Source organism: Trichosurus vulpecula, chromosome 2 (assembly GCF_011100635.1).
Source record: "Trichosurus vulpecula isolate mTriVul1 chromosome 2, mTriVul1.pri, whole genome shotgun sequence".
In the NCBI taxonomy this organism is placed as follows: domain Eukaryota; kingdom Metazoa; phylum Chordata; class Mammalia; order Diprotodontia; family Phalangeridae; genus Trichosurus; species Trichosurus vulpecula.
The window spans coordinates 76,952,547-76,977,841 of NC_050574.1; the positions used below are offsets into that span (position 1 = coordinate 76,952,547).

General features: G+C 43.8%; 1 protein-coding gene across 1 annotated transcript; it reads left to right on the top strand.

Moving 5' to 3' along the window:
* The first annotated feature begins 13,500 nt into the window (after positions 1 to 13,500).
* Positions 13,501 to 23,940, top strand: TRAPPC3 (trafficking protein particle complex 3). The gene is made up of 5 exons (XM_036742494.1): positions 13,501 to 13,685; positions 20,396 to 20,493; positions 20,770 to 20,869; positions 21,744 to 21,926; positions 23,606 to 23,940. The coding sequence occupies exons 1-5, from the start codon at positions 13,644 to 13,646 to the stop codon at positions 23,723 to 23,725; spliced, it is 543 nt and encodes a 180-aa protein (XP_036598389.1). The 5' UTR covers positions 13,501 to 13,643; the 3' UTR covers positions 23,726 to 23,940.
* Positions 23,941 to 25,295: the final 1,355 nt, after the last annotated feature.

Consider the following 25,295-nt stretch of genomic DNA (forward strand, 5'->3'; position numbering starts at 1 on the left):
AGAGCACTGCATGAGGAACAGATGGGTGATGGCAGACAGACTTAAGTGACCAGGGGATTAGTATGTGATAAAAGCATAGAGCGGTGCCTTACAGTGGAAGCAACATCTACTATGGTCCCTGCCATGTAGGCTGACCTAGTTTCCCCCTCAAAGCAGGAAGGCTGTCCCTAAGCCTTGATTGGTCCAGAAGACTAGGGCTCCAACCTGAATCAGCTTCCCCATCACCTAGAGCATAAAAGGGCCAGGCCAAGATGAAGCAGTTCTCTTCAGACCTGACAGATTTCCCATTCCCAACACATCCTTCTGGTCCAAGATGCACTTTTGATGGGAAATGTTTCCACATGAAAACAAGGAGGAGGGAGGGCTCTTCTTACTGAAAGCATTGTACCAGTGCTATATGTGTACCGAGTATCCTTTCCTTGCTATTATGTTTTAAAGTATTTTATCTTATTTATTAGCAGCACAAAAATCTTTCTACTCTCACCAAAACTGTTACTATTAATAATATTTTGTACTGAGAATATGATTGAATATGCTACATTTTTTTTAAATCTTGGTTTAATACCTTGTAATACGGTGATCCCTAAGTCTGGGTCTGTTTTGTTTATCCTTATATGTGTCTTTAATAGTTGTCGTAGCAAAGATATCTCCCAGTGCTATGCAGATCCACATATTTCCACGCTATTGTCAAATAAACCTCTTTTTGTTAAGCATTGGTTGGTTTCATTTGATTCCAATAGTGAACCTTAACTAAGGGACCAGTTTGAGTTAGGCCTGGCCCAGAATATATCTATCTGTGGTATGGAACAGCAAGGACAGCTTTTTGATTACTTAAAATTGATGAGACTGGTCAAGAAATTAAAAGTATAGCCAATGGACAGAAAGAGAAAAGCTAGAATTCAGTTCAACAAGCATTTAATAAGCATGTACTGTATCCAAGGCACAAAGACCAAAATAACATAGGCTCTGCCCACAAGGAGTTTACATTCTACTGAGGGGGTTTAACCTGTACACAGAAACTTTAAAATGGAAAGTAATTTCTGGAAGAAGAACATTAATGACAGGACTCATCAGGAAAGGCCTCTTGTGGGAAATGACATGAGCTGAGCCTTAATGGGAGCCTGGGATCCCAAGAGGCAGAAGGAAGAAGAGTTCCAAAAATGGAGGATAACCCATAGAGAGGCCGTGAAGGTGAAGATGGAATAGCAAGCTCAAGCAACAGTAGGCTAGCCAGTTTGGCTGGAACTTGGGGTACCTGGTGGGGAGCAAGTGGAATGAATCTGGAAAGAGAGGCTGGAGATGATTTTTTTTCTTTTTTCTTTTTTTAATGATTATTTATTTATTTATTTATTTAATATTTTTAGTTTTCAGCATTAATTTAAACAAGAGTTTGAATTACAAAATTTCTCCCCATTTCTACCTTCCCCCCCACTTCAAAATGGCATATATTCTGATTGCCCCATTCCCCAGTCAGCCCTCCCTTCTGTCACCCCACTCCCCCCCATCCCCTTTTCCCTTACTTTCTTGTAGGGCAAGATAGATTTTTATGCCCCATTGCATATATATCTTATTTCCTAGTTGCATGCAAAGACATTTTTTTGAACATATGCTTTTAAAACTTTGAGTTCCAAATTCTTTCCCCTCTTCCCTCCCCACCCACCCTCCCTAAGAAGGCAAGCAATTCAACATAGGTCACATGTGTATCATTATGCAAAACCCTTCCACAATACTCATGTTGTGAAAGACTAATTATATTTTGCTCCTTCCTATCCTATTCCCCTTTATCCAATTTTCTCCCTTGACCCTTTCCCTTTTCAAAAGTGTTTGCTTTTGATTACCTCCTCCCCCATCTGCCCTCCCTTCTATTGTCCCCCCTTTTTTATCCACTTCCTCCTTCTTTCCTGTGGGGTAAGATACCTAATTGAGTGTGTATGTTATTCCCTCCTCAGGTCAAATCTGATGAGAGCAAGATTCACTCATTCCCCCTCACGTGCCCCCCTCTTCCCTCCCAACAGAACTGCTTTTTCTTGCCACTTTTATGAGAGATAATTTACCCCATTCTATCTCTTCCTTTCTCCCTCTCTCAATATATCCCTCTCTCATCCCTTAATTTGATTTTATTTTTTTAGATATCATCACTTCATATTCAACTCACCCTGTGCCCTCTGTCTGTGTCTGTGTCTCTGTCTCTGTGTATCTGTATCTCCCCTCGCTCCTCTCTCTGTCTCTCTCTCTCTCTCTCTCTCTGTCTCTCTCTCTCTCTGTATATATATATGTATGTATGTATATTTCCTTCAGCTACCCTAATACTGAGGTCTCATGAATTATACACATCATCTTTCCATGTAGGAATGTAAACAAAACAGTTCAACTTTAGTAAGTCCCTTATGATTTCTCTTTCTTGTTTACCTTTTCATGCTTCTCTTGATTCTCGTGTTTGAAAGTCAAATTTTCTATTCAGCTCTGGTCTTTTCATTGAGAAAGCTTGAAAGTCCTCCATTTTATTGAAAGTCCATATTTTGCCTTGGAGCATGATACTCAGTTTTGCTGGGTAGGTGATTCTTGGTTTTTTAATCCTAGCTCCATTGACCTCCAGAATATCATATTCCAAGCCCTTCAAACCCTTAATGTAGAAGCTGCTAGATTTTGTATTATTCTGATTGTGTTTCCACAATCCTCAAATTGTTTCTTTCTGGCTGCTTGCAGTATTTTCTCCTTGATCTGGGAGCTCTGGAATTTGGCAACAATGTTCCTGGGAGTTTTCTTTTTGGGATCTTTTTCAGGAGGTGATTGGTGGGTACTTTCAATTTCTATTTTACCCTCTGGCTCTAGAATATCAGGCTAGTTCTCCTTGATAATTTCTTGAAAGATTATATCTGGGCTCTTTTTGTGATCATGGCTTTCAGGTAGTCCAATAATTTTTAAATTATCTTTCCCAGATCTATTTTCCAGATCAGTGGTTTTTCCAATGAGATATTTCACATTGTCTTCCATTTTTTTATTCCTTTGGTTTTGTTTTATAATATCTTGATTTCTCATAAAGTCACTAGCTTCCACTTGCTCCAATCTACTTTTTAAGGTAGTATTTTCTTCAGTGGTCTTTTGGACCTCTTTTTCCATTTGGCTAATTCTGCCTTTCAAGGCATTCTTCTCCTCATTGGCTTTTTGGAGCTCTTTTGCCATTTGAGTTAGTCTATTTTTTAAGGTGTTATTTTCTTCAGTATTTTTTTGGTTCTCCTTTAGCAAGTATTGACTTGTTTTTCATGGTTTTCTCGTATCACTCTCATTTCTCTTCCCAATTTTTCCTCTACTTCTCTAACTTTCTTTTCCAAATCCTTTTTGAGCTCTTCCATGGCCTGAGACCATGTTTTTCTTGGAGGCTTTTGTTGTAGGCTCTTTGACTTTGTTGACTTCTTCTGGCTGTATGTTTTGGTCTTGTTTGTCACCAAAGAAAGATTCCAAAGTCTGATTCTGAATCTGAGACCGTTTTTGCTGCCTGGCCATGTTCCCAGCCAACTACTTGACCCTTGAGTTTTTGTCAGGATATGACTGCTTGTAGAGTAGGGAGTACTTTGTCCCAAGCTTGAGGGGCTGCGCTGTTGTTTTCAGAGCTATTTTTACACAGCAAGCTCTGCCACACTGGCGCTCCTCCTCCCCCAAGAACCACCAACCAGGACCTCCTGACTCAGATCTTAAGCAGGCTCTGCACTCCAGCTCTGATCCGCCACTTAATTCCTCCCACCAGGTGGGCCTGGGGCCAGAAGCAACTGTACCTGTAGTTCTGTCCTCAGAGATGCACCACCTCCACCATCTTCCAGGGTGGTGGCCTAACCACAAACTCCTTTCACTCTGTCCCCGCAGCTTTTCCCACTAACCTTTTCTGTTGTCTTTGGTGTTTGTGGGTTGAGAAGTCTGGTAACTGCCACAGCTCACTGATTCAGGGTGCTAGGGCCTGTTCTGCCTGGCTCCTGGTCTGGTTGGTCTGGGTGCCTCGGCTCACGCCAGGCTCTGCTCTGCTCCACTCCCTGCTCTGTGCCATAGACCTTACCCAGCTACCATCCACGCTGTCCTGGGCTGGAACCCTGCTTCCCTCTGCTATTTCATGGATTCTGCAGTTCTAGAATTTGTTCAGAGCCATTTTTTATTGGTGTTTGAAGGGTCCTGGGGGAGAGCCCTAGGCAAGTCCCTGCTTTCCAGCCACCATCTTGGCTGAGGCTGGAGAAGTTTAAAGGGCCTTGAATGCCAAACCAAGAAATTTGCATTTTATCCTAAAGGCAATAAGGAGTTCATGGAGCCTCTTGAGCAGTGGAGAACATCATTAGATCTGTGGCTTAGGAATACCAATATGGCAGCTCTTTGGAAGATGATTTAGAGAGGGGAGAGGATGGAAACAGGGAAGGCAATTAGGATGCAATTGTAATAGTCTAGAGGAGATGTGATAAGGTCTTGAACTAGGGCAGTGCCTATGTGAGAGGAGAGAAGAGGACAGACATCAGAGATGTTATGGAGGTAGTAGTGACAAGATTTAGCAACTGATAGATTTGGGCAGGGATAGGAATGTGGGGATACATGGTAAAGACTTGAGAATGACTCTGGGGGCAGCTAGGTGGTACAGTGGATAGAGCACTGGCCCAGAAAGACCAGGAGGACCTGAGTTCGATGTGACCTCAGACACTTACTAGCTATGTGACCCCAGGCTTAACCCCAATTGCCCCTTCCAGCCTTCCCCTGCCCCAAAAAAGAAAATGACTCTGAAGTTTTGAACCCAGGTAACTATAAGGATGGTAATAGAAATAAGGCAGTCAGGAGAAAGTATAGGTTCAGGGGGAAAGATAATGAGCTCCCCATTGGACAGTTTGAATGGGAGATGCCTATGGGACAACCAGCAGATATCCAGCAAGCTTTGAAAACTGGCACTTTGGAGAGAAAGAAAAGCTAGATAAGTAGGTTTGGGAGTCATCTGTATAACAATGATAATTGAGCCCTTGGGGGCTATTTAGGTCACTTAGAGTATCACTTAACCCCCAGGGCCAGCTACTGTCCAGTCATGAATCCTTTTTAGGGATGAGGGCTCAGACTCCACAAATCTATTTCCACCCAAGCAGTTATGCACTTTACCCAACACTCAAGGGCACTGGGGGGTGGGGGTGGGGAGAGACATCAAGCCCTCTGTGGTTCTCAGAGAGTTGAATCTTCTTGTCATCTGTTCCCACGAGGGTCTGACAAACACCAGCCATCTGTCATTCTACTCATAGCCTCCCAAAGAGTAAAAGCAAGTCATTTAGGGAACTTGTAGCACCTGATACTTTTCTTTTCCCCTTGTGTTCTGATACTGGCAGAAACCTCTGATCCTGCCCTCTGACTGCTACTCAGTGTGGTTAGGTTATTGGCCGGGTTGCTTGGGACATCAATCAGTCCTTGCTGCCTGTTTATGAATAGCAGAGGAGTGGAGTTAAATTGAGAGCCGACCCAGGCCTGGAGAGAGACTCCTGAGCCTGCCATTGTCTCCTTCCCTTTTGAGTCACCAGTCTGTGAATATCTTTTTATTGCATCCTACAATTTTTCTACCCCCTTCCTCTTTGGTTCTTTTTGTAACAGCCAAAGCTGGGTTGGTATGTTTACATTTAGAAGATTTATGAGTGGGACTGCCCATTATATCTGTGTCCAGGCACAGCTATAATCCTCTATATGGCTTCCCCTCAAAGAAACACTCACATTCCCTGCAAATCATATGGAGCACACCAGAACATCTGTGAATATATATCATAATCATCATGGTTTAACATATAATACTCATAGGCAGTCATTCTAACTACATAATACAATGCTTACGCTCTCACGTAAATATAGCATTCACAATAGAAGTGTGGGCAGCTAACATTGGTAATATTGGTATGTAGTTAACATAATATATAATACAACTTCAATAATACATATTATAACATTAAATATATGAAACTAAAGAAATGAATCTCATGCCAGACCTGGATGCAACATATTATTTGATATACTATATCAAATATATATACATAAAAATTTATACACATAAACACAGCAACATAGTATTTGATACACTCAAAGACACCTACTCTTAGGGTATTTGATAAAAACTTTTGGCATTACCAGAAAGCAGTCTTAGAAAAATTAAATATATGCCAACATTTCATACCATATACCATAATAAGCTCCAAATGAACATGTGACATAAATATAAAAGTTCACTTTTTTGAGATTGCTTTTTAAATTTTTTATTTTATTTATTTTTTATTTAATATTTTTAGCTTTCAACATTGATTTCAAAAGCTCACCTTTTTTTAAAAGGGAAAGAAGGATAAGTGATACCTTTTAGAACTATGACCAGGGAGAGAATTATTAACGTGACAGAAGCGGTGCTAGGAGACAAAATAAATAATTTTGATTATATAAAATGAAAAGCCAGCTGGATAGGGGAGGGGAGACTCAAGAGCTAACCAATGCACATTGTATAGAGGAAGGCATGCATTTTACCCATAGAAAATGAAGAAAATCTAAAGAGCTAATAGGAGCCCATAAATAGATACAGAAAACACCTAATACACTACAGCTCTTCTCTGCAGGGAACTGGACTTGGATGTGCCAGAGTGGTAACACATATTCTAAATTCCTAACCTATAATGTTCTACACAGTCCCTCTGAGATATATAGTACCACTCTGTGATTTGGACTCCTTCCAGAAAGCAAATGTGCTTGGAGCTGCTGGACAACTCCCTTCCCATCATTGCACCTGAATTGGCCAAATAACTCACGGTTATAGGAGGGGGAGGGCAAAGGTCTTCCGTTCCCTCATCTCATGGCTCTGTCTTTTATTTCTCCTTCTCCCGAGAGAGGTTAAGGTGCAATCTTCTTCTTCCAAAAGGCACAATGCTCAGGAATTCCCAGGAGGGACCGTAGCACATTAGGTGGAGAAGTGGATAGATTGCCAACCCTAGAGTCAGGAGGACAAGTTCAAATCTGGCCTCAGACATTTACTAGCTGTGTGACCCTAGGCAAGTCACTTAACCCTGTTTGCTTCAGTTCCTTGTCTGTAAAATGAGCTAGAGAAGGAAATGGCAAACCACTCCATTATCCTTGTCAAGAAAACCCCAAAGGGGGTCACAGAGAGTTGGACACAACTGAATCAACTCAACAACAAAGGTGGGAAAAAACCTGATGAATTTGGATTCAGAAGACCCAAGTATTAATTCTGCTTTACCACTTTTACCTTTGTGACCTTGGCCAAGTCATCTCTGGGCTTGTTTCCTTTTCTCTTTAAAATTAAATTAAAATTTCAAATTTCTGAACTTAAACGCCACCCACAAAATGAGCATTCCATATACACATCAGAACACAAAAAGAGAATTGCATATGCAACCAGGACTCTCCATTTCATATTGCCTGCTTTAATGTGTGTGTGTGTGTGTGTGTGTGTGTGTGTGTGTATGTGTGTGTGGGCGCGCACCCTCGTGTGAGTGTATATTTTTCAAGGTTGTTTTTCCTTACAATGTTGTTTTTGCGTAAATTATTCTCCTAGTCCTATTCACTTCATTCTTCACCAGTTCATACTACCCAGAATTCTCTGAAATCACATCTTTCATAATGTCTCATGGCACAATAATATCCCGTTATGTCATATACCGCTACTTGCAGTCTCCAGTAGATCCCAGTGCTTTTCTCTCACCCCCCACCTTTAATCCCTTGTAAAACAGAACATTTGTTTTGCTCTTGACTATTCCCTTCCATGTGTAATCCTCCCTCTTAACAGCCTCCTTACCGAATTCCCACTTGTTTTTCTGTGAAGTTTGATATATTTCTGTAGCAAATTACTTTAAAAGTATAGGTACTATGTGCGTTTTCAACCCTCCTTCATTCATTTCACATAAGAGTGAGGTTCATCTGATGTCTGCTCTTCTCATTCAACCTAATTGGGAGTTCCACCCCTTCTTCCTTTCTACATTAGTGTATTTCTTTCACCTTTTCTCTTTCTCCTCTTAAAATTCTCAGAAGAGAACCAATCAACTACTCCAAACCTCTATTTTTCTTTTGTTTAAATGTATTTTATTTTCAATTTATGGAACAAAATAAGCATTTCTATAACATGGATTTTTTTCCATAAAAAAGATGATTGCACACAAAACTGAAAATCTGCTATGTACAATTTGCTATTCCCTCCAAATATACAACAAAGTTATCATGTAAATTTTTTTCCTTATTTAATTCCCTCAACACTCTGAATAAAGGTGCTTCCCCTCCTCTTATTAAATGTAGCAATACTTTGAGTTTTCCCTGGACTCTTGTGTTTGTATTTCAAAGTTCTTACTCTGATTTTTTTCCATCAGAAATGCTTGGAAGAAATCTATTTCATTCACTAAAAATGCATTTTTTCCCCTAGGCTTTGCAGCCTACTTATTCTGGGCTATAAACCAATATTGTTTGCCTTTTGGAATACTGTATTCCAAGGTCCCCTATTTTCTTTGTATCATTTATCATCATCATCATCAAGCATTTATTAAGCACCCTATGCCAGGCACTGTGCTAATTTCTAGGGATACAAAGAAAAGCAAAAAACATTGTTCCTGCCTTCAAGGGGCTCCCATTCTAATGGAGATAAAACATAGAAACAGCTATGTACATACAAAATGTAAATGACATAAATGGGAGGTACTCAGAGAGAAGGTGCTAGTGGGAAAATAAAGGAAGGGGACTGGGAAAAGCTTTTTGCAGAATGTGGTCATTGAGCTTGAAGTCTTGAAGGAAGCCAGAAGTCAGAGATGAGGAGGGAGAGAGTCTAGGCATGAAGAACCTGTGCAAAGACACAGAGTCAGGAGAAGTGACTTATGGAAGGAACAGCAAAGAGACCAGTGTCACTGGATCATAGAGTATGTAGAGGAGTGGAGGGTGTAAGAAAAGGTAGTAATGGACCAAGTTGTGAATGAATTTAAAATGCAAACAGAAGATTTTATATTTGATCCTGGAGTTTGAGTTGGGGGTGGGGGTTTGCCATGCTTGGACCTGTGTTTTAGGAAGATCACTTCGGTAGCTGAGTGGAAGATGGACTGGAGTGGGGAGAAGACCAATTAGGGGAAACCAACTAGAAGGCTATTGCCATAGTCCCAGACATGAAGTGATAAGAGCCTGTACCAGGATGGTAGATTTGTGAGTGGAAAAGAGGGCACATAGGAGAGATATTGTGAATTTGGTGGATAAATGCATGCCAATACTCTATGAAGAGAGGTGCTTTCAAAAGTCCTAGGCAAAGGCTCACCACCTTGTAAATTCAACAAGTTGACTGAACAGTTTCCTTCATTAACCTCGTGTGTGTGTGTGTGTGTGTGTGTGTGTGTGTGTGTGTGTGTGTGTGTGTCTGTCTGTCTGTGTCTCTGTGTGTGTGTGTGTCTGTCTGTCTGTGTGTGTCTGTGTGTCTGTGTGTCTGTGTCTGTGTGTGTGTCTGTGTGTCTGTGTGTCTGTGTCTGTGTGTGTGTCTGTGTGTCTGTGTGTCTGTGTCTGTGTGTCTGTGTGTCTGTGTGTCTGTGTGTCTGTGTCTGTGTGTCTGTGTCTGTGTGTCTGTGTCTGTGTCTGTGCCTGTGTCTGAAATGGAGTACAAAACCTGACTACAACTGATCCTACAAAAAGTACAACTGTTACAGGGCCATACAAGTGCTATCTCATAATTTTGGACCCTTGGAACTTGGTTGAAATAGATTCCACTAGTCTAAAATAATAGCTGACATATTTAGTATATGTGAAGCCTGTGTTTGCTATGTTCAAAGGAAAGTGCTAGCAACTTGTACCTGGAATAAATAAGAACGAGCAAAATGTTGCAACTTGTGTGCATTTTGTCAATTTATTTCTGGTAAGACTTTGGAAGAATATAAGCAACATCCAGGTAGTAACAGATCGTTTCATTCAGTAGGCATATCCAACCAAGAGCCAGAAAGCTTCTACAGTTGCCAAAGTATTGTGGGAGATATATTTCTCTAGGTGTAGCTTCTTTGCCAGGATCCATTCTGACCAGGGTCAAGATTTTGAGAACAAGCTACCCTAGAAGGTGTTAGATTTGGCAGGGATCAAAAAGTCTAGAACCATCCCTTTCTATATTCAAAGAAATCTGCAATTAGAACATTTTAATCAAATGCTACTGAACATGCTGGATGGGGGTGGCAGCACCTGAAATCTAAACAAAAGGCTCATTGGGGTTGGCATATGATGTTTCTAGCGTAGCCATATAATGTCACCACCAAGAATGATGTCACAGATTTTTACTTCTTTGTTGATGTTTGGGCTGGAACTATGCTTGTCTAATGATTGGTGCATGAGTATTTCTTAAGATAAAAACACAGATCCTGGGAAAATCATTTAACCTTTCAATGCCCTGGGGAACTCTCTAAGACCAAAAGTTGCAGAGACATTGCTGAGCTGCACTAGTAAAGGAAGTTTTGCACTAGGAATTCTCTACACTGCATGGAGGAGAAGAAGAAGAAAGAGGAGGAGGAGGAGTGTGTTGGTAAGCAAAATGGGCTCCTTAGCACTTAGTTCAACAAGTGCCCTTGAAGAGTTTGGCTTTTGTTTGCTTTGAGTAATTCAGCATATTTCATTGAGCCTTACTAGGTGCTAAGCCCCAGGCCCAAACCCCTGTTAGGTGTAAAACCTTAGTGGGTGTGGATTGGCAACTAAGGTGGGGCCCAAGGTGGGGCTAACTCCAGGGAGGGCCTAGTTTACATATCTGGGACAGCAGAGGCTCTTAGACCACGTGGGTTTAAGTCACCTCTTTGTGATGATTTTAGGTCACGTGGGTGAGTCGCATGTGTGACTCATCCCCAACGCTGAAAAAGATATAAAACCAGGGGTTTGCCTCCTTTCCTGGGAGCTCATTCTCAAAGCAGTGGTGGCTTGCGTGACTCTGGGTCAGCCCTTGTTCTGAGCTCCCAGGCTGAACCTAGATGTTGGTAACTATGAATCTGTATTTGGTCTGTCTGTTGATGTTTGTAATTTGTTTGCAATTTGCTCTGAAGTTCAGTGTGCTGGTCTCTTCCCCTGAACTAAGTGAATGATATTTGTATGCTGAATTAAAGTAAGCTTGTCAACCCCTTCACCTTGCTTTCCTTAGTTAAGCAGATCAAAAGAACCTGTGCTGTTGGCAGCTTTCTGGGTGCTGGCTGTGGGTGGATCTTACACCCCCACAGAAGGAGGAGGAGGAGGAGGAGGAGGAGAGTCACTGCCAGTATGTCTCAGCTAGTCTAGTACCTGATTATGGCCTCAGCTCAGAAAAGCTCAAAATGAGATAATTGACAGCATGATGATGTTTCATTGTTAGGAGCTCCAGTTAGGAAATAAAATCCTAAGAAATCTTGGCATCCAGGGAAAACATAAGATGGTGCACCAGAAGATAGCCACTCATACCAAGAAGCTGAATGACTAGGCACTCTTGCAGTCTACAAACTGGGCCCAAAGAAGCATCAGTCCTACAAAGACTATATCACAATCACCTGCTAACATAACATAACATAACATAACATAACATAACATAATATAACATAACATAAAAGAGTTAGTCACATTCCTTAGTGAACAGGAAGATAAAAGCAATGGAAAGCCATCTACATGTCCCTGAGAAGGGCCTGTCCATCAACTGGAGATGGACTATTGGAACCAGACAATAGCTTCTACAAAAAGAATTTGGACTAAGATTCCAATAAAGGATAACTTGTAGGTTGGTATCCTCTCAAGGGTCACAGAAGTTTCCAAGATCACTTGATATGAAGTTGGACTTCTGTTTGGACAATAGGGGAGGTATGAATCTAGAGATTTCTGTTTTTCTGCCAGCCAAAGAGATTGTGGATATCCTCAAGGAAACAGAGACCATCTATTCATTGGGGGACTGGAAACAGCAATAGCCAGGCTGAACCATCCATAAGATCAGAAAGGGAACTTCAGACCAATAGGTCAAATCAGCCTTGGGCCTTGATATCAGCCTTGGGCTATCCAGGAGCTCGGGATTGAGACTGAAAACCAGTGATGTAGAACTGATAGCAGGTCACCATAAATATGTGCAGTGAGCAGGGATATGAGCTACAAAGCCAAACTAGCTTAGGGAGCAGAGAAGCAGATGAAGTGACTTCCCCTTCAATTCTTAAGAAAAACCAAAGGTAATCCTGAAAAAGTCCTGCACCTAGAAAAACAGCATTCCCTAGTGGATATGCTGAGAAGCCTGTGCTCTTTAGATTGCTACTGAATTGAGATAGAAAGGAAAGGAAAGAAATAGTTAGAGCCTGCTGTACTCACAGATGTAACATCTTCTCATGAATAAATTGATATGAACCTCTTCCGCTGTGTTAGAGAGACAGATGGGTTAACTGGGAGCTGACTAGAACACAAGACGACATTCGAGGGTAGTAACCATTCAAATTCTTTACTAAGTAATTAACTTTCTTACTTACACTGAATTCTGCTTGGATTCTTTTCCTTTGAATTCATGAGTTATCTGTTTTGGTCTGTTATAGAAGTATTCTGATAGGGCTTTGGAGTTGTGGATTTGAATAGATGACTACCCAGGCTGTAACTGAAAATAGGCCACCTAAAAGAGTGGCCCAGAATATATAATCAAAATAATTTATTTTTTAGATCTTCTCCAGCCTTTGTTTAGCTCCCCTAATCTCAGATCTGAAAAGTGTCTACTTAATTTCACTCTTGATTCTTTTTATGATGTGACCTTTTATGTTTAGACTGCATAGTCGACTTATTATGATAGTATGTGGTATAAAATGATGGTCTAATCATATTTTCTGCCAAGCTGCTTTCTAGTTTTCTTGGTAGTGTGTGTTCAGTTCCTTCTAAGCCTTGGCTTATGTAGTATGTTCCACTGATCCACTTTTCTCTCGCTGAACCAATGAGATATTGATTAGATGGTAACTGTTTTACAATGTAGTCTGACATCTGATAATGGTAAGCCTCCCTTTGTGTCTCCCCTCCCCCACCCCCAATTTTTCCTCCTTGGGACGCCGAACCTTTTATAATATGGCTTTCTGTTGCAGTAGCACGGCTGACCCTAAAAATGAACATTTCTGAGAGGACTGTGAGACACCAGAAAAGGGAGATTTTGTATATCGCAAAGACACCCCCGTTTTTCTCATCTGGGGAAGTGGAGTTCGGACCGAAAGGAGGGAATTGGGAGGCATGACCATTTGGGGCTGGGTAGTGCATGTCAGGACAGCCGTTTCTCCCGCAAGTGGAGGGCACCACCTAGCGGTCAGAACTCCGAAGCGCAGGCTCTTGCCTAGGCCGAACCCCGGCCTCCTCAGCCTCGCGTAGGGTACACCGGGAACTGTAGTCCTACGGTCCCCGGGGAGTGATGCTACCGAAAGATCCTATGGGAATTGTAGTTCACAACCCCCGGAAGAGGTTCGGGAAGAGAGGGCGGCTTCCTTTTCTCTTCAAAGCAGGACCACGACTCCCGTGGTGCCCCGCAGCAGGCCGCGCCTGCGCAGTGGGTCAGGGGGTCTGTCAGTCTCTGAGGCACAGGCTGCGCTGCCGCTGCTGGGCCGGAACCGGGCTGGGGAGTTCGGGGGGGATAGGGGGGTAGGGGCACCGGGGAATAAGTGAGCGGGCCTGAGGCGGGGGCGGCCGGCGCCATGTCGAGGCAAGCGAACCGAGGCACTGAGAGCAAGAAAATGGTAACTGGGAGCGGGGCGTGGGACCAGTGCCGGGGGCGGGGGGGGGGGTGGGCTAGAGGGGGAGCTGAGGGGGAGACTAAAAGCGGGAGGGGAAGGGAGAGGGACGGATGAGAGGGGGGCTGAGGGGGAGGGGAATGGGCACTGAGGGGAAAGGAAGGGGGTACTGAGGAGGAGGGGCGGCTGAGGGGGAAGGGGGCTAAGAGGAGGAGTGGTGGTGAGGGACCAGAATCTGGGGTGCAGAGTGGGCAAAGGGCCAGAGTGCTCAAGGGGGGCGGGAACAGGATGCTAAGGGAAAAGGGACTCTGGAGATACGGAGGGGGAGGGGCACGAAAGGAAGGAGGAGAGGTGCTGAGGGGGAGGAGGAAGAGTCTGAGATGCTGGGGGTGAGAAAGGGGAAGCGATGCTTAACACCTGCGTGTTATCTCCCCTCCCTAAGACCAAAGCTCCTGGGGGATGGGGTAGCATCCTGCCTGGAACTGTCAATGCTTGTCGATTGCCTGGAGCATTGGGGTGGGGGTGGGTTTGGAAGGGGTGCTGACAAGAGGGTGCCTTTGGAATGAGGGGTCGGGGGTTGAAGAGAGAGGGGGACCAAGAGAGCTGGGGCATTGAGGAGGGGTGGGGGCACTAAGGGGTACGGGTGAAGAAACGGGATAGGGAGGTGAGGAAGGGGACATGAGGGTCATTGAGGTGTGCTCTGTTGGAGAGAGTACTTAACTCGGACTGCCAGCTGTGTCAGGGGCTTCCCAGGACTGAGTGAAAACTTCAGGAAGGGAGAATTCTGTGGGTTAAGGGAGTGGGAAAGGGGGGTGGGGGTGGGGGGTGTTCTGGAGGTATGCCCTAGGCAAGGGAGGAGTTAAACGAGGAATGTTGACATTAGGAGAGGACCTTCTTCCAAGACTGGGAGTTGGGGGTGCTTGCAATGAGAACTGGGAGGAGAAGGAGGGTAGGCCTATATGGAGACTCAGGGTAGGGTCTGAAATGGCAGCAACAGGGTTAGATGTCTCTCTCTACCTGACTTGAGAGAAGATGTGTATAGAGACCAAAGGGTAGCCTTATGGAGGGAGAGTCTGTTATGAGGTTGAAGGAACTGGAGAAGAAAGTCTGTTATAGGGCTAGCTATAAGGCTAGAGGGGAGCACAGGCTAGGGGCAGGCCTGTAATTGGAGCTTTGTTGTTGTTCAGTCATTTCAGTTGTGTCCAACTCAACATGACCCCACTTGAGGTTTTCCTGGTAAAGACACTGGAATGGTTTGCCATTTCCTTCTACAGCTCATTTTACAGATGAGGAAACTGAAACAAACAGGGTTAAGTGACTTGCCCAGGGTCACACAGCCAGTGAGTATCTGAGGTCACATTTGAACTCGGGTCCTTCCGACTCCAGGTCTAGTACTCTCCTCTCTGTATCAGCCAGCTGCCCCATAATTGGAGCTCCAGTGCAGATCAGAGACTGAAAGGAGGAGTTGAAATGTGGCTGTGGGTGGGGGTTCCTTTTATGAGCTTGAGAACAGGGGTTTTATGCATACCTGAAGGAGTTGATATGTATGGAAAGGCAAGGGTCTTTATGAGGACCAGAACCCTCATCTCAGGGCCAGTGGGCCTTCCATGTCATTCTTTCTTTTCTTGTGGCATATACCTTCTTCCTTTCACTTCGACCCAGGCACTGGTCACACTCCCTCCTTTTATTTTCCAATATGTAAAACCAAGTGCCCTGTGTCAAGATCTCCATCCCATGACAGGATTGTTTCACTCAGCTCATTGGGGAGATCATATACCTTCACCCAGCACCTACAACTTACATCATGAGTAGAAAGGAACCCAGGACCTAAAAGGTCAGAAATCCTTATTGTGGCAACATCTACCTTTAAAACGTATACAACTCACCTCTCTTAGCCTCAGATTCCTCATTTGCATAATAAAAGCAGGGTTGGATGAGATGGTGTCTTCTGGCTCTACATATGTGTTCACACTATCTTCCTTTAAAAAACAATGAACTTTTGTCAGTGTCAACCTCAAAAGTCTTGTGGCCTGATTTTATTGGGGAAAAACACTGAGATTTCTTTTGGAATTTAGTGTCAGGGAGTGGGAATAGAAATGAACAGTTGGCTTTCTTTTCCTGGAGATAGGAATACTTTAGAGGTTACAGCTAAGAGAGATAGAGCTCATCTAACTTGGAAATCCAGTGCTCCGCTGATCAGCTCAGGATTGTTTTCTGCTGCCTGGTTTTCTGTCACTTCCCGTTCCATCCTTCATTGCTTGAGGAAAATAATTCATACCTACAGCACTCACTATACAGAGTCAGCTGTCTAAGTGTTGGTGTGGACTTAGATAGGATGCTTTACCTGTCTAGTATTATATCAACAAAATCCACTTCTGCTTCTTGTGGTACTTATTTCAACCCTGATGACCAATTCTTTTGTAGAACTGGGAAGCTAAGCTATTCTCCTAATGGGGTTCCTTTTTTTATTTTATGCATTTGAAAGACAAAAGCAATTCACTTGCTTTTTTTTCTGTCTGTGACTACTCCCTAATTCTTCGTGAAAAACCAGCCAGTGACCCTAATCACCATCGTCTCCATTCTTTATTGTTAGTAACCTGAGTTTATTATCTCCATTCCTTAGAGATCTGAGGTGTTGGCCTTTGAGGTCTGAGACCTGAAGGAGGAAAATGGATGGGTGATCAAAAGAGTGGGATACCTGGAAAGAGGTCCTCCTTATTTACCAACATTCCCTGCAAACAGGGAAAAATCATATCCTTAAAGTTACTATTCTTCATCTGTAAAATGGGGATAATAGTATTTGACTTATCTCACAGATGTGCTATGAGAATTGAATGCTGGCCAATGCTGGATTGATTTGTTCCTACATTAGAATCATGGTTCCTATGCTGGTTCCAAAGGGCAATTAATCATTCATATCAAACTCTTTAAGTTTAGGGGTAGAAACCCAGTTTCAATTGGGAGAAGTTAACTGACAAATAGCAGATTTTCGGTGCTCCTTCTGAGAGCCTAATTTGTGCTGCCCAAAAGCCCTCAGAAAGTAGCATATTTATGTTTTAAAGTGTGAAAACTTGGGTTCTTAAGTGGAGACCTAGAAATAAGGATGGCGAATAGAGTATCAAAAGTCAGGGGCTTCCATCTTAGATTTGGGAGAATCTGACTTTATGATACTGGGCAAGATTTTGTTATTTCTTAGTACCTGTTGTTCTTGGCAGGGAATTGGGGGCAGCAGCATGAATAAAATGCTTGTTGCCTTCATATGAAAAGTATAAATGGTTATGATTCGCAAATTACTTGGCATCACTGTGGACTGGGGTTTCTGACATTTAGGGCAGATATCTCGACTTCAGGTTGTTAATAATGGATAGAAAGCTCTCATGACTTAATGCAGTAAGGCCAAATCTCTGGACTGGTAATTGCTGGATGTACTCCATCCATTCATGCCCAAGGCTTACATATGCCAGGTCTTTGACTTTACTGAAAAAAAAATTCTTTCCTTAATACCTGTCCTTACTTGCCATGTTTGGTAAATTGTCTCCTGGAGATGCCCTGCTTAGAATCTTTCAGTTGAGTTAAAGGAACTTTGTGATTCTTAGCATGACTGTCTCAGACTTTCACAACTGGTTTTAATGTTTTGGGTGTATTATTATTATTGTTATTGTTGTATTATAAAGAGATTGTGATTAGTAACAATAAAGTTGTAGGAGACAGCCTAGTGAAATAGATCACTGGACTTTGGGGATCTGGGTTATAATCTTGATTATACCACTAAAAAGCTCTCTGCGCTTGGGTAGGTTACATTGCCTTTCCAGGCCTTAGTTTCCTCATCTCTAAAATTTGATACTTTGGACTTGTGATTTCGTTATTGTAGATGTTTCCTCCACCAATGCAGATCCTAATTCTTTCGTGCCTTTTCATCCCATACAATTATTGTCTGTACTTTCTCATAAATTATACCTAGAAGATCTACTCAATGGGCTAAATGCTTTCCTCTTGGTCTTTCAATATCTTGGAAGCACCAGCGTACCACATGGACCATCTCTCTATGTTTCATTCTTGCTTCATGACCTGCCTACTTTCTTTTTAATTCATATGAGTCCTCAGCAGACACTTCTTACATACAGTTCATCAGTGATAACATTTTTGCAGCCTACTTACACCCATCATGCATCTTTCCATTGCCTTTTAGTTATTTGTAATTTTGATTTTGCCAAGCCCATGGTATTCCTTGATTTTCAACCATATGATAGCACCTGGAGAATATTGGTGTTAAAGAAATAGGCTTTTGCAAGAATGAGCAAGTAGTTTGCAATTTCCCAAATGAGATCAATGATATCTCTTCCGGTTCAGTTATGAGTTTGGTGCCTGTCCAAGATATGTATGTGTGTGTGTGTATGTGTATGTGTATATATACATACATATATATATATATATGTATATATATATATATATATATAGACTAATTTTGTAGACTGATAGCCAACTGCATATCGTAATCTGAGAAATATTCTTTTTAATCCATTTTTGTTTTCCCAGTATGTATGGTTAGACCAGTCTCTTTCACTTTGTTGTGCATTTTGCTGAAGCATCATATTGGAGTAGGACTTGCATGGAGATCACCTGTGAAGTGGGAATACCTGCTTAACTTGTTTCATAGGAGTGTTATGAGAATCAGCTGGAGTAACAGTAAAAAGCTTTCTGGGAAAAGAAAGTATCACTATTATTACTGGGAAAGGAGTAGGGCAGACATGTAGTCACAATGAGAGACAAGGGATAGCTCCTAGGTTATACTACTTCCACCAAGATACTAACAGAATCCAAGGAAAGCCCCCTAGATAAATCTCTGGAGGTTGGGCAGACATGGACCTGAATAACATAAAATGAGAAGGTATGGAGGGCATATATCAGTGCAGGGAGTTCCCACACCTGTAAAATCAGTGGTGCTTCAAAGTAAGAGCTGACATTTATTTAGCAAATTAAAGATTGAAAAGTGTTTTATATATACTCTGTTGAGCCTCATGACAACCCTGTAAAGTAGATTCTACCAATATGATTAAACCCATTTTATAGAGGAGGAAATTATGGTTCGGAGAAATTCTTCCTTGTCTGTGGTCACATAGCTAGTATCAGGAACAGGATTCAAACCCAGATCTTCTTTGCTCTTAATTCAAGCCCAGCACCATACCATGGACGTGTATAAAGTGTTATTCTGTGTTTTTTTTTGTTTGTTTTTTGCAGGGGGGAAGGCAGGGCAATTGGGGTTAAGTGACTTGCCCAAGGTCACACAGCTAGTAAGTGTGTCAAGTGTCTGAGGCTGGATTTGAACTCAGGTCCTCCCGACTCCAAGGCCAGTACTCTACTCACTGCACCACCTAGCTGCCCCAGTTGACTTATTCTAAAGTGTAATTTTATTAATGGGAGATGGGACAAAGCAACTGATGTGCTCATTTGACCTAAGACCTTCGGCTTTGTCCTCAGTGTCATAGTTCCAAAGAGCCTTAATCTCAGTATGGCAGTTCTCTAAGTGCCTTAATTTACTTCACTCACCTCCCAATTTAGATGGGGGCATATTGGGTTGGCCTCTGTTTTCAGCGCTGTTTCTTTGTGACCTAGTTGTAGAGATTGTGGTCTTGCCCATATGTGTCTGTCTTTCTTATTTAACGCTGATACTGTCTTTTTTCCCTTCTTTCCACCTGCCTGCTGCTTTCATTCTGTAGTATTGGTATTTGCCATTCCCTTTACCTTCGGCATCTCTGCGTCTCATGGTAGGTGATAGGTTTCTTCATCTATCTGAGAAAAGAGTTGCTGTGATTGTCTGACAGCTGTTGTTGAAAGGCATTCAGGGCAACATTTTGAGCTGGATCAAAAATGTTTTCAGATGTTGCAGCCCTCCCCTCCATTGCTTCCCCATCCTGTTCCCAAACTGCACAGCCTAGAGCATCACAACACCCAGCAAACCCAGTGCATGACAAAGTCATTTCCACCCAGGAAACATGGGAGCTATATGTAGAGAGGGAACCTTTTTTTTTCCTGATACTGTTTTTCAGGGTGAAGGCTATAATCTGTTGTTGTAGAGGGTACAGGTCACCCTGGCCTGGTTTCCTTCCCTCCTGACTAGCAGTTCCTTTTGCTGTCCAAGGGCTGGAGCTATTATAAAGACACTGCAGAGGCTATAGTCTAGTTATTTGGACAGGCGTTCCCTGGGGACTCTGAAGAAACCCTTCAAATTGCCTGCTAATGAGCAAAGGATAATTGATAAATGATGGAACATTCTGCTGTCTTCTAATGTCTTGGATTCACAGTCCAAGAAGGACACCAGGGGGAGCCATGGTTCATCTCCTGAGTTAGGGTCTTGTGGTCTATGTCTGAGCTATGGGCTCTGTACCAGGGGATGGCAGCCTCTGTTATGTGGAATCCAGCCTTGGCCAGTAGTTAGCATGAGTTGTTGGCATTTGACTGCTAGACAGGAGCTCTTGGGCAAAGCGCCCTTCTCCACCCTTTCCCTAAATGAGCCTAGCCCAAATTCTGTTGGGTTAGTCCTGGGCAGAGTACTGGGTGTCCAGGCTCACTGCAACTTTGCTGGAGTCAACTTTTTCTCCCAGCAGACAGGTGACTTTCTTCTGAAGCCTGAAAGTAGCACCAGTGTCTTTTACCCCATTTACACAGTCCTTTCTTTTCCTGTGTTTGGTGCTGACTGCCTTTTGAATCTCATTTAGAGTTCTGAGCTTTTCACCCTGACCTATGGAGCCCTGGTCACTCAGCTTTGCAAGGACTATGAAAATGATGAAGATGTGAACAAACAACTGGACAAAATGTGAGTGAGTTGTGCCTGAAGCAAGAACTTTTCTTCTTTGGGAAGTTGGGGTGTGGGGAGGGAGGTATGCTGTGCTCTGGGACCACATTGTCCTTCTGGAACTTGGGAGAGGCTTCCTTGGAAGCTGTTCTCATTCAATGCCAGCTCTTTGGTTGTACTTTTACTAGGTAGATTTATTGTGAAGCTTTAGAATCCTTTGCTCCCATCCCTGAGCTGTGACAACCGCCTATTCCTGAGGTTACCCTGTGATTTGTTGTTGTCTGATCACCTTTCTAGGGGCTACAATATTGGTGTCCGATTGATTGAAGATTTCCTGGCTCGGTCAAACGTTGGCAGGTGCCATGACTTTCGGGAAACAGCAGATGTTATTGCCAAGGTCATCTCCCAAGGGCCCCCAGGCATTGCCTCCTTCATTCTTTCAGAAGGGGCTCTGGCTATACTGGGCAGCTAATTAATAGCCATTAGAGTTGCAGAACACTTTGGGTCTTGCTTCTAGTACCTCTAGGAGCTGGCTAAGAGATGGCTGAGTTGTGAGGGAGGGGGATAGCCATAGGACACACCCCCTATGAATTCTAAAATCCACTTAAATCAAAATCAGCTTTTCCTCAATGTCGCAAAAATGTGAAGTGTTCTGTTGGCAGTTCTTTTCAGGTCAGTCATGGAAAGAGGCTCTTTCTGTTTCAGCATAGAGACCACTTCTTCTTATCACATACTGTCAGGCTCAAATAGCTGTGAGACAGCCATCCTCCTTGCAGTGTAAAACCCACATTGGTCCATCTATTTAACTGATGAGGAGGTGACCTCCTATACAGAGAAAATGATGTGTCCAGAGTGATTCTGCCCTAGGAAGAAATGCACAGCATGACCTAAGGTCCCCTTTGTGAGGAGGTGGAGAAGCTACCGCTTGGGTAGCTATGACTGTTTTCTCTGAATTTTCTTTCTGCATTTGGGTCAGATGCTTATAATGCTAGCCACCATTTGTTTAAGAAACAGTGAGCGGTGCTTTCCCCTGGGAGCTTCAGCCTCCACTTTGTTGCTCCAGAGCACATAGACTTGGATGGGCAGAAATACTTTTCCATTGATTATTTCTGGAGGGTGAACCCTCAGCCCAAAGTTTCATTCCCCTGCCTCCCATTCCCCTGTATTGCCAGTATAGTCACCTTACCTAGGAAGGTACCATGGGAAGGAAGAGAAAGGAGGATCTCTCAATGCCCCATCTTTACCCCTGCTGCTCTGTGTACCTCTAATAGGTAGCTTTTAAAATGTACCTGGGCATCACCCCAAGCATCACCAACTGGAGCCCGGCGGGTGACGAATTCTCTTTGATCTTGGAAAACAACCCCCTGGTGGATTTTGTGGAGCTTCCTGATAACCACTCATCCCTCATTTATTCCAATCTCTTGTGTGGGGTGTTGAGGGGAGCCCTGGAGATGGTGAGTGCAACTCTTTCCTTCTAGGAGTGGGGCTGGAGGAGGCTGACCTGCCCACGACTTTCTGCTTAGTGTTGGGCCTCCTTCCTTGACTGCACTCCCTGGAGGTCCGAGAGCTTCCCCTAACCCTTACTGGGGTCCCTGCCATAGCCCTGGTTGACTTTCTCATGATGAATATGAGAGGAGGGGGACCCTTACTTTCCTGGGGGCATTTGTGGTCTGTCTATAAATAAATGATTTGGGGCAAGAAGGGAACAGAGAGGTGAATGAAGAGGGAAAGGAATAAGCATTTAATATAGTGCCTACTATGTGCTTTTTACAAATATCATGCGATCCTCACAACAATCCTTTGAGCTAAGTTTTCTTATCACCCCACTTTCAGTAGAGAGAACTGAGGTAAGCACAGGTGAAGCGCTTTGCCCTGGATTACCTAGCTAGTAAGTGACTGAGGCTGGATTTGAACTCAGGCCTTCCAGACTCCAGGCCCAGCTCTCTATTCTCTGCACCACCAGCTGCCTTGGACAGGCTCTAAAAAGCTCAGGCCTCAGTTGGATGCTAGCCACCACCTAGAGCTGTTAGTAGTGACCCTTCACTGAGGCCACTGCAGAAAAGGTCATCACTGACATGGAGTAATTGGTGATGTTTTCTGAAGCCTTTAAGAGTCACAAAATGTACTGCATAAGCCATCTGAGGGGAGGCTGGGAGCAGTGTTGAGTTTTTAAGGGAGGGAAAAGATGGCTAAGGAAGGCTTAGTCTGGGGAAAGTGTCCTGGCTTCGTCATAGTAGATAAGAGGTCAAAGGGTAGAAACAGTCCTCAAAAGTAGAATTGCAGACCTTCAACAGCTACATAAATCACTAATAAACTGAAATACAAATTAAAACAAATCTGGAGTTTCACCTCACACCCAGCAAATTGGCAAAGATGCCATAAGATGGAAATAGTGTTAGAGTGACCACAGGAATGTGATATTAGTGGAACTGCTCATTGGTCTAAATGTCTTGGAAGCCATTTGGATGCATGCAAGCGAAGCCATCCCCTTCTTCACACCCTTGGCCTGAGATCTCCACTGCTGGGCACATGCCTTGAGGAGAGGCAAGTCAGACAGGGCCCATAGAAACCACAGTATTCCTGAGAGCAGCCCCTTTTATGCCTGCAGACAACTGTAAAGAAAGTGAGTCCCCTGAGCCGCAAAGCGACTGAACAAATTGTAGCATCTGAAGGTGCTGGAATATTATTGCATCGTAAGTTAGGCTAATAGGAGGTGTTCAAAGAAATGCAGGGGGATGTGTGTAGACTGATGGGAAGGCCTCTGAGCAGGATGAGATGATTGAATTAATGGAAGTGAGAAGAGCGTTAAATGAGGTGGGAAAGCTCTGTGTCTGAACTAGCCAGCCTGGGTCTCCCCGCCCCAGGAGGCCCACCTCCCTCCTTCCCTCTGAGAGGTGAAGGGCTCTGATCACATGAGTGGCTGAGGTAGCTGTGCAGTTTTTTTGATTACAAGGGGAAGCTCCCTGGGAGGGGTAGTAGTGAAGAGGGTGCATATCCAGAATTTACTGATTAAAAAAAAAGAAATACCAATAAAACTTAACATTTTTAAAATGCTAGAGCCATTGGTAAGAAGAGGTGGACTGGCCAGTCAGGCAGCTGGCTCTGCCCACAGCTGTTTTTCTCCTTTTCACAGGTCCAGATGGCAGTGGATGTGAAGTTTGTTCAGGACACACTGAAAGGAGACGGGGTGACAGAAATCAGGATGCGGTTCATCAAGCGAATTGAGGACAATCTCCCAGCAGGAGAAGAATAACCATTTGGGGGCAGTGGAGATGACCAGCTAGGGCACTTGCTAATTCTCAACCCTCCCCTGGGGTTGTAAAGGCTAAGTGCCCCCACCTTAGAGGACTCAGTGACTCTTTAAGATGTTATATATTCTTCTAATCTTGTTTCCATTTTCCATGCTAATAAAAAACAGACTTGTGTGATATATTCCACTTATCCCACAAGTGTGTACTACTGATCTCACTCTGCGCAGTGGGTATTGTCTCATACTCCAGGGACAAGGTCCTTGTCTCTCCTCTTCCCCTAACTGCTAGGACGGAAACTTCTTTACTTCTTGGATTAGAAGGAGCTCAAGCTAACTTTATATTCCTGATTGAATTTTCCAAAGCAAAACCTTCTTTGACCCGATTGGGAAAAAAGCCTGGCGCATCTGTCCATTTCTCTAACTCCTGTGAGCTCATGAGAGTCATCAGCAAGCTGGGTGGGCGGGCACCTGGAAGGGGAGGAGGCTCTCAATCCTTGGTGACGAGCAGTAGTGCTGGCCAGAAGAGACCGAGCCAGCAGTGCAGGAAACGCTGACTTCTGGGAATGCACCCAGGTATTTGTCTCCTGTTCCGCTTTGGAGGTAGTAAGGCCTCTTTTCACAGAGGGTCCATCTTTTTATATGCGCACATATACACACACTCTTCAATAAAGACACGTTCATAAGCACAATCCCAGACACATCCATTTCCTAATGCTCTCTGCTCAGCTCCACCCAACTGGCCTGTGGATTCTGTTGCAGGGGTGAAGGGGGCCAGCCTGACACACTTAGCAGGCAAGGTCCAGTATTGGTCTCCAAAGCCTGGCCTTGCCTTTGGTGCTCAAGTAAGAGCTCTCCTCAAGAGAACAGAGAGTTCTGAGACCCTGGCAGCCAACCATGGAATATTCAGTGATGTGTGTGCTGGTCCTGGGGCAGGGGGCGCCTCGGGGCCTCTGGTGTCTGAAAATTCCCCAAGGGGAGACCCAAGCCCTTGGGGTTTTTGAAGTGATAGTTCGCATTTCTACAGCACTTCAGGACTCACAAAGTGCTTTTCCACCACATTCCTGTAACGTCGATTGTGTACCCATGTTTTATAGATGAGAAAACGGGTTCAGAGAAGAAATGACTTGCCCACAGACAAACAACTAGTAACAGCTGTTCAAATCCTAGTCAGCGCCAAAACCAGTTTTCCTAAATGCTACTAGGAGAGCCAGTGAAAATACTGAGGTCGAAGGCTACAGGCTCCCCACCCCATGTTGGTGGGTTTGAGATGCTACTCGGTTCTGGGAATGGTCAGCAACAGAAGACAGAAAAGCCTTGGGCGGGGGGGGGGGGGGGGGGGGGGGCGCTGCCAGTGGTGAATTTGGGGAGAGGTTAACACTGTTTGTCCTCTCCTCCAGGGCCTCACAAAGCACCAAGTGAATTCTGTGGGGAAAGATGGCAGGAATGTGTAAAATGTCCCCTGTTGTCGGTTGTGGCAATAAAGAGTCCGTGGCATGAAGCCTAGGGCCCTGAATCCGAATTCGATCCCACATTTGGGGTTAGAGGCAAGTAGGATCCAAATTTTCTTAGGCTC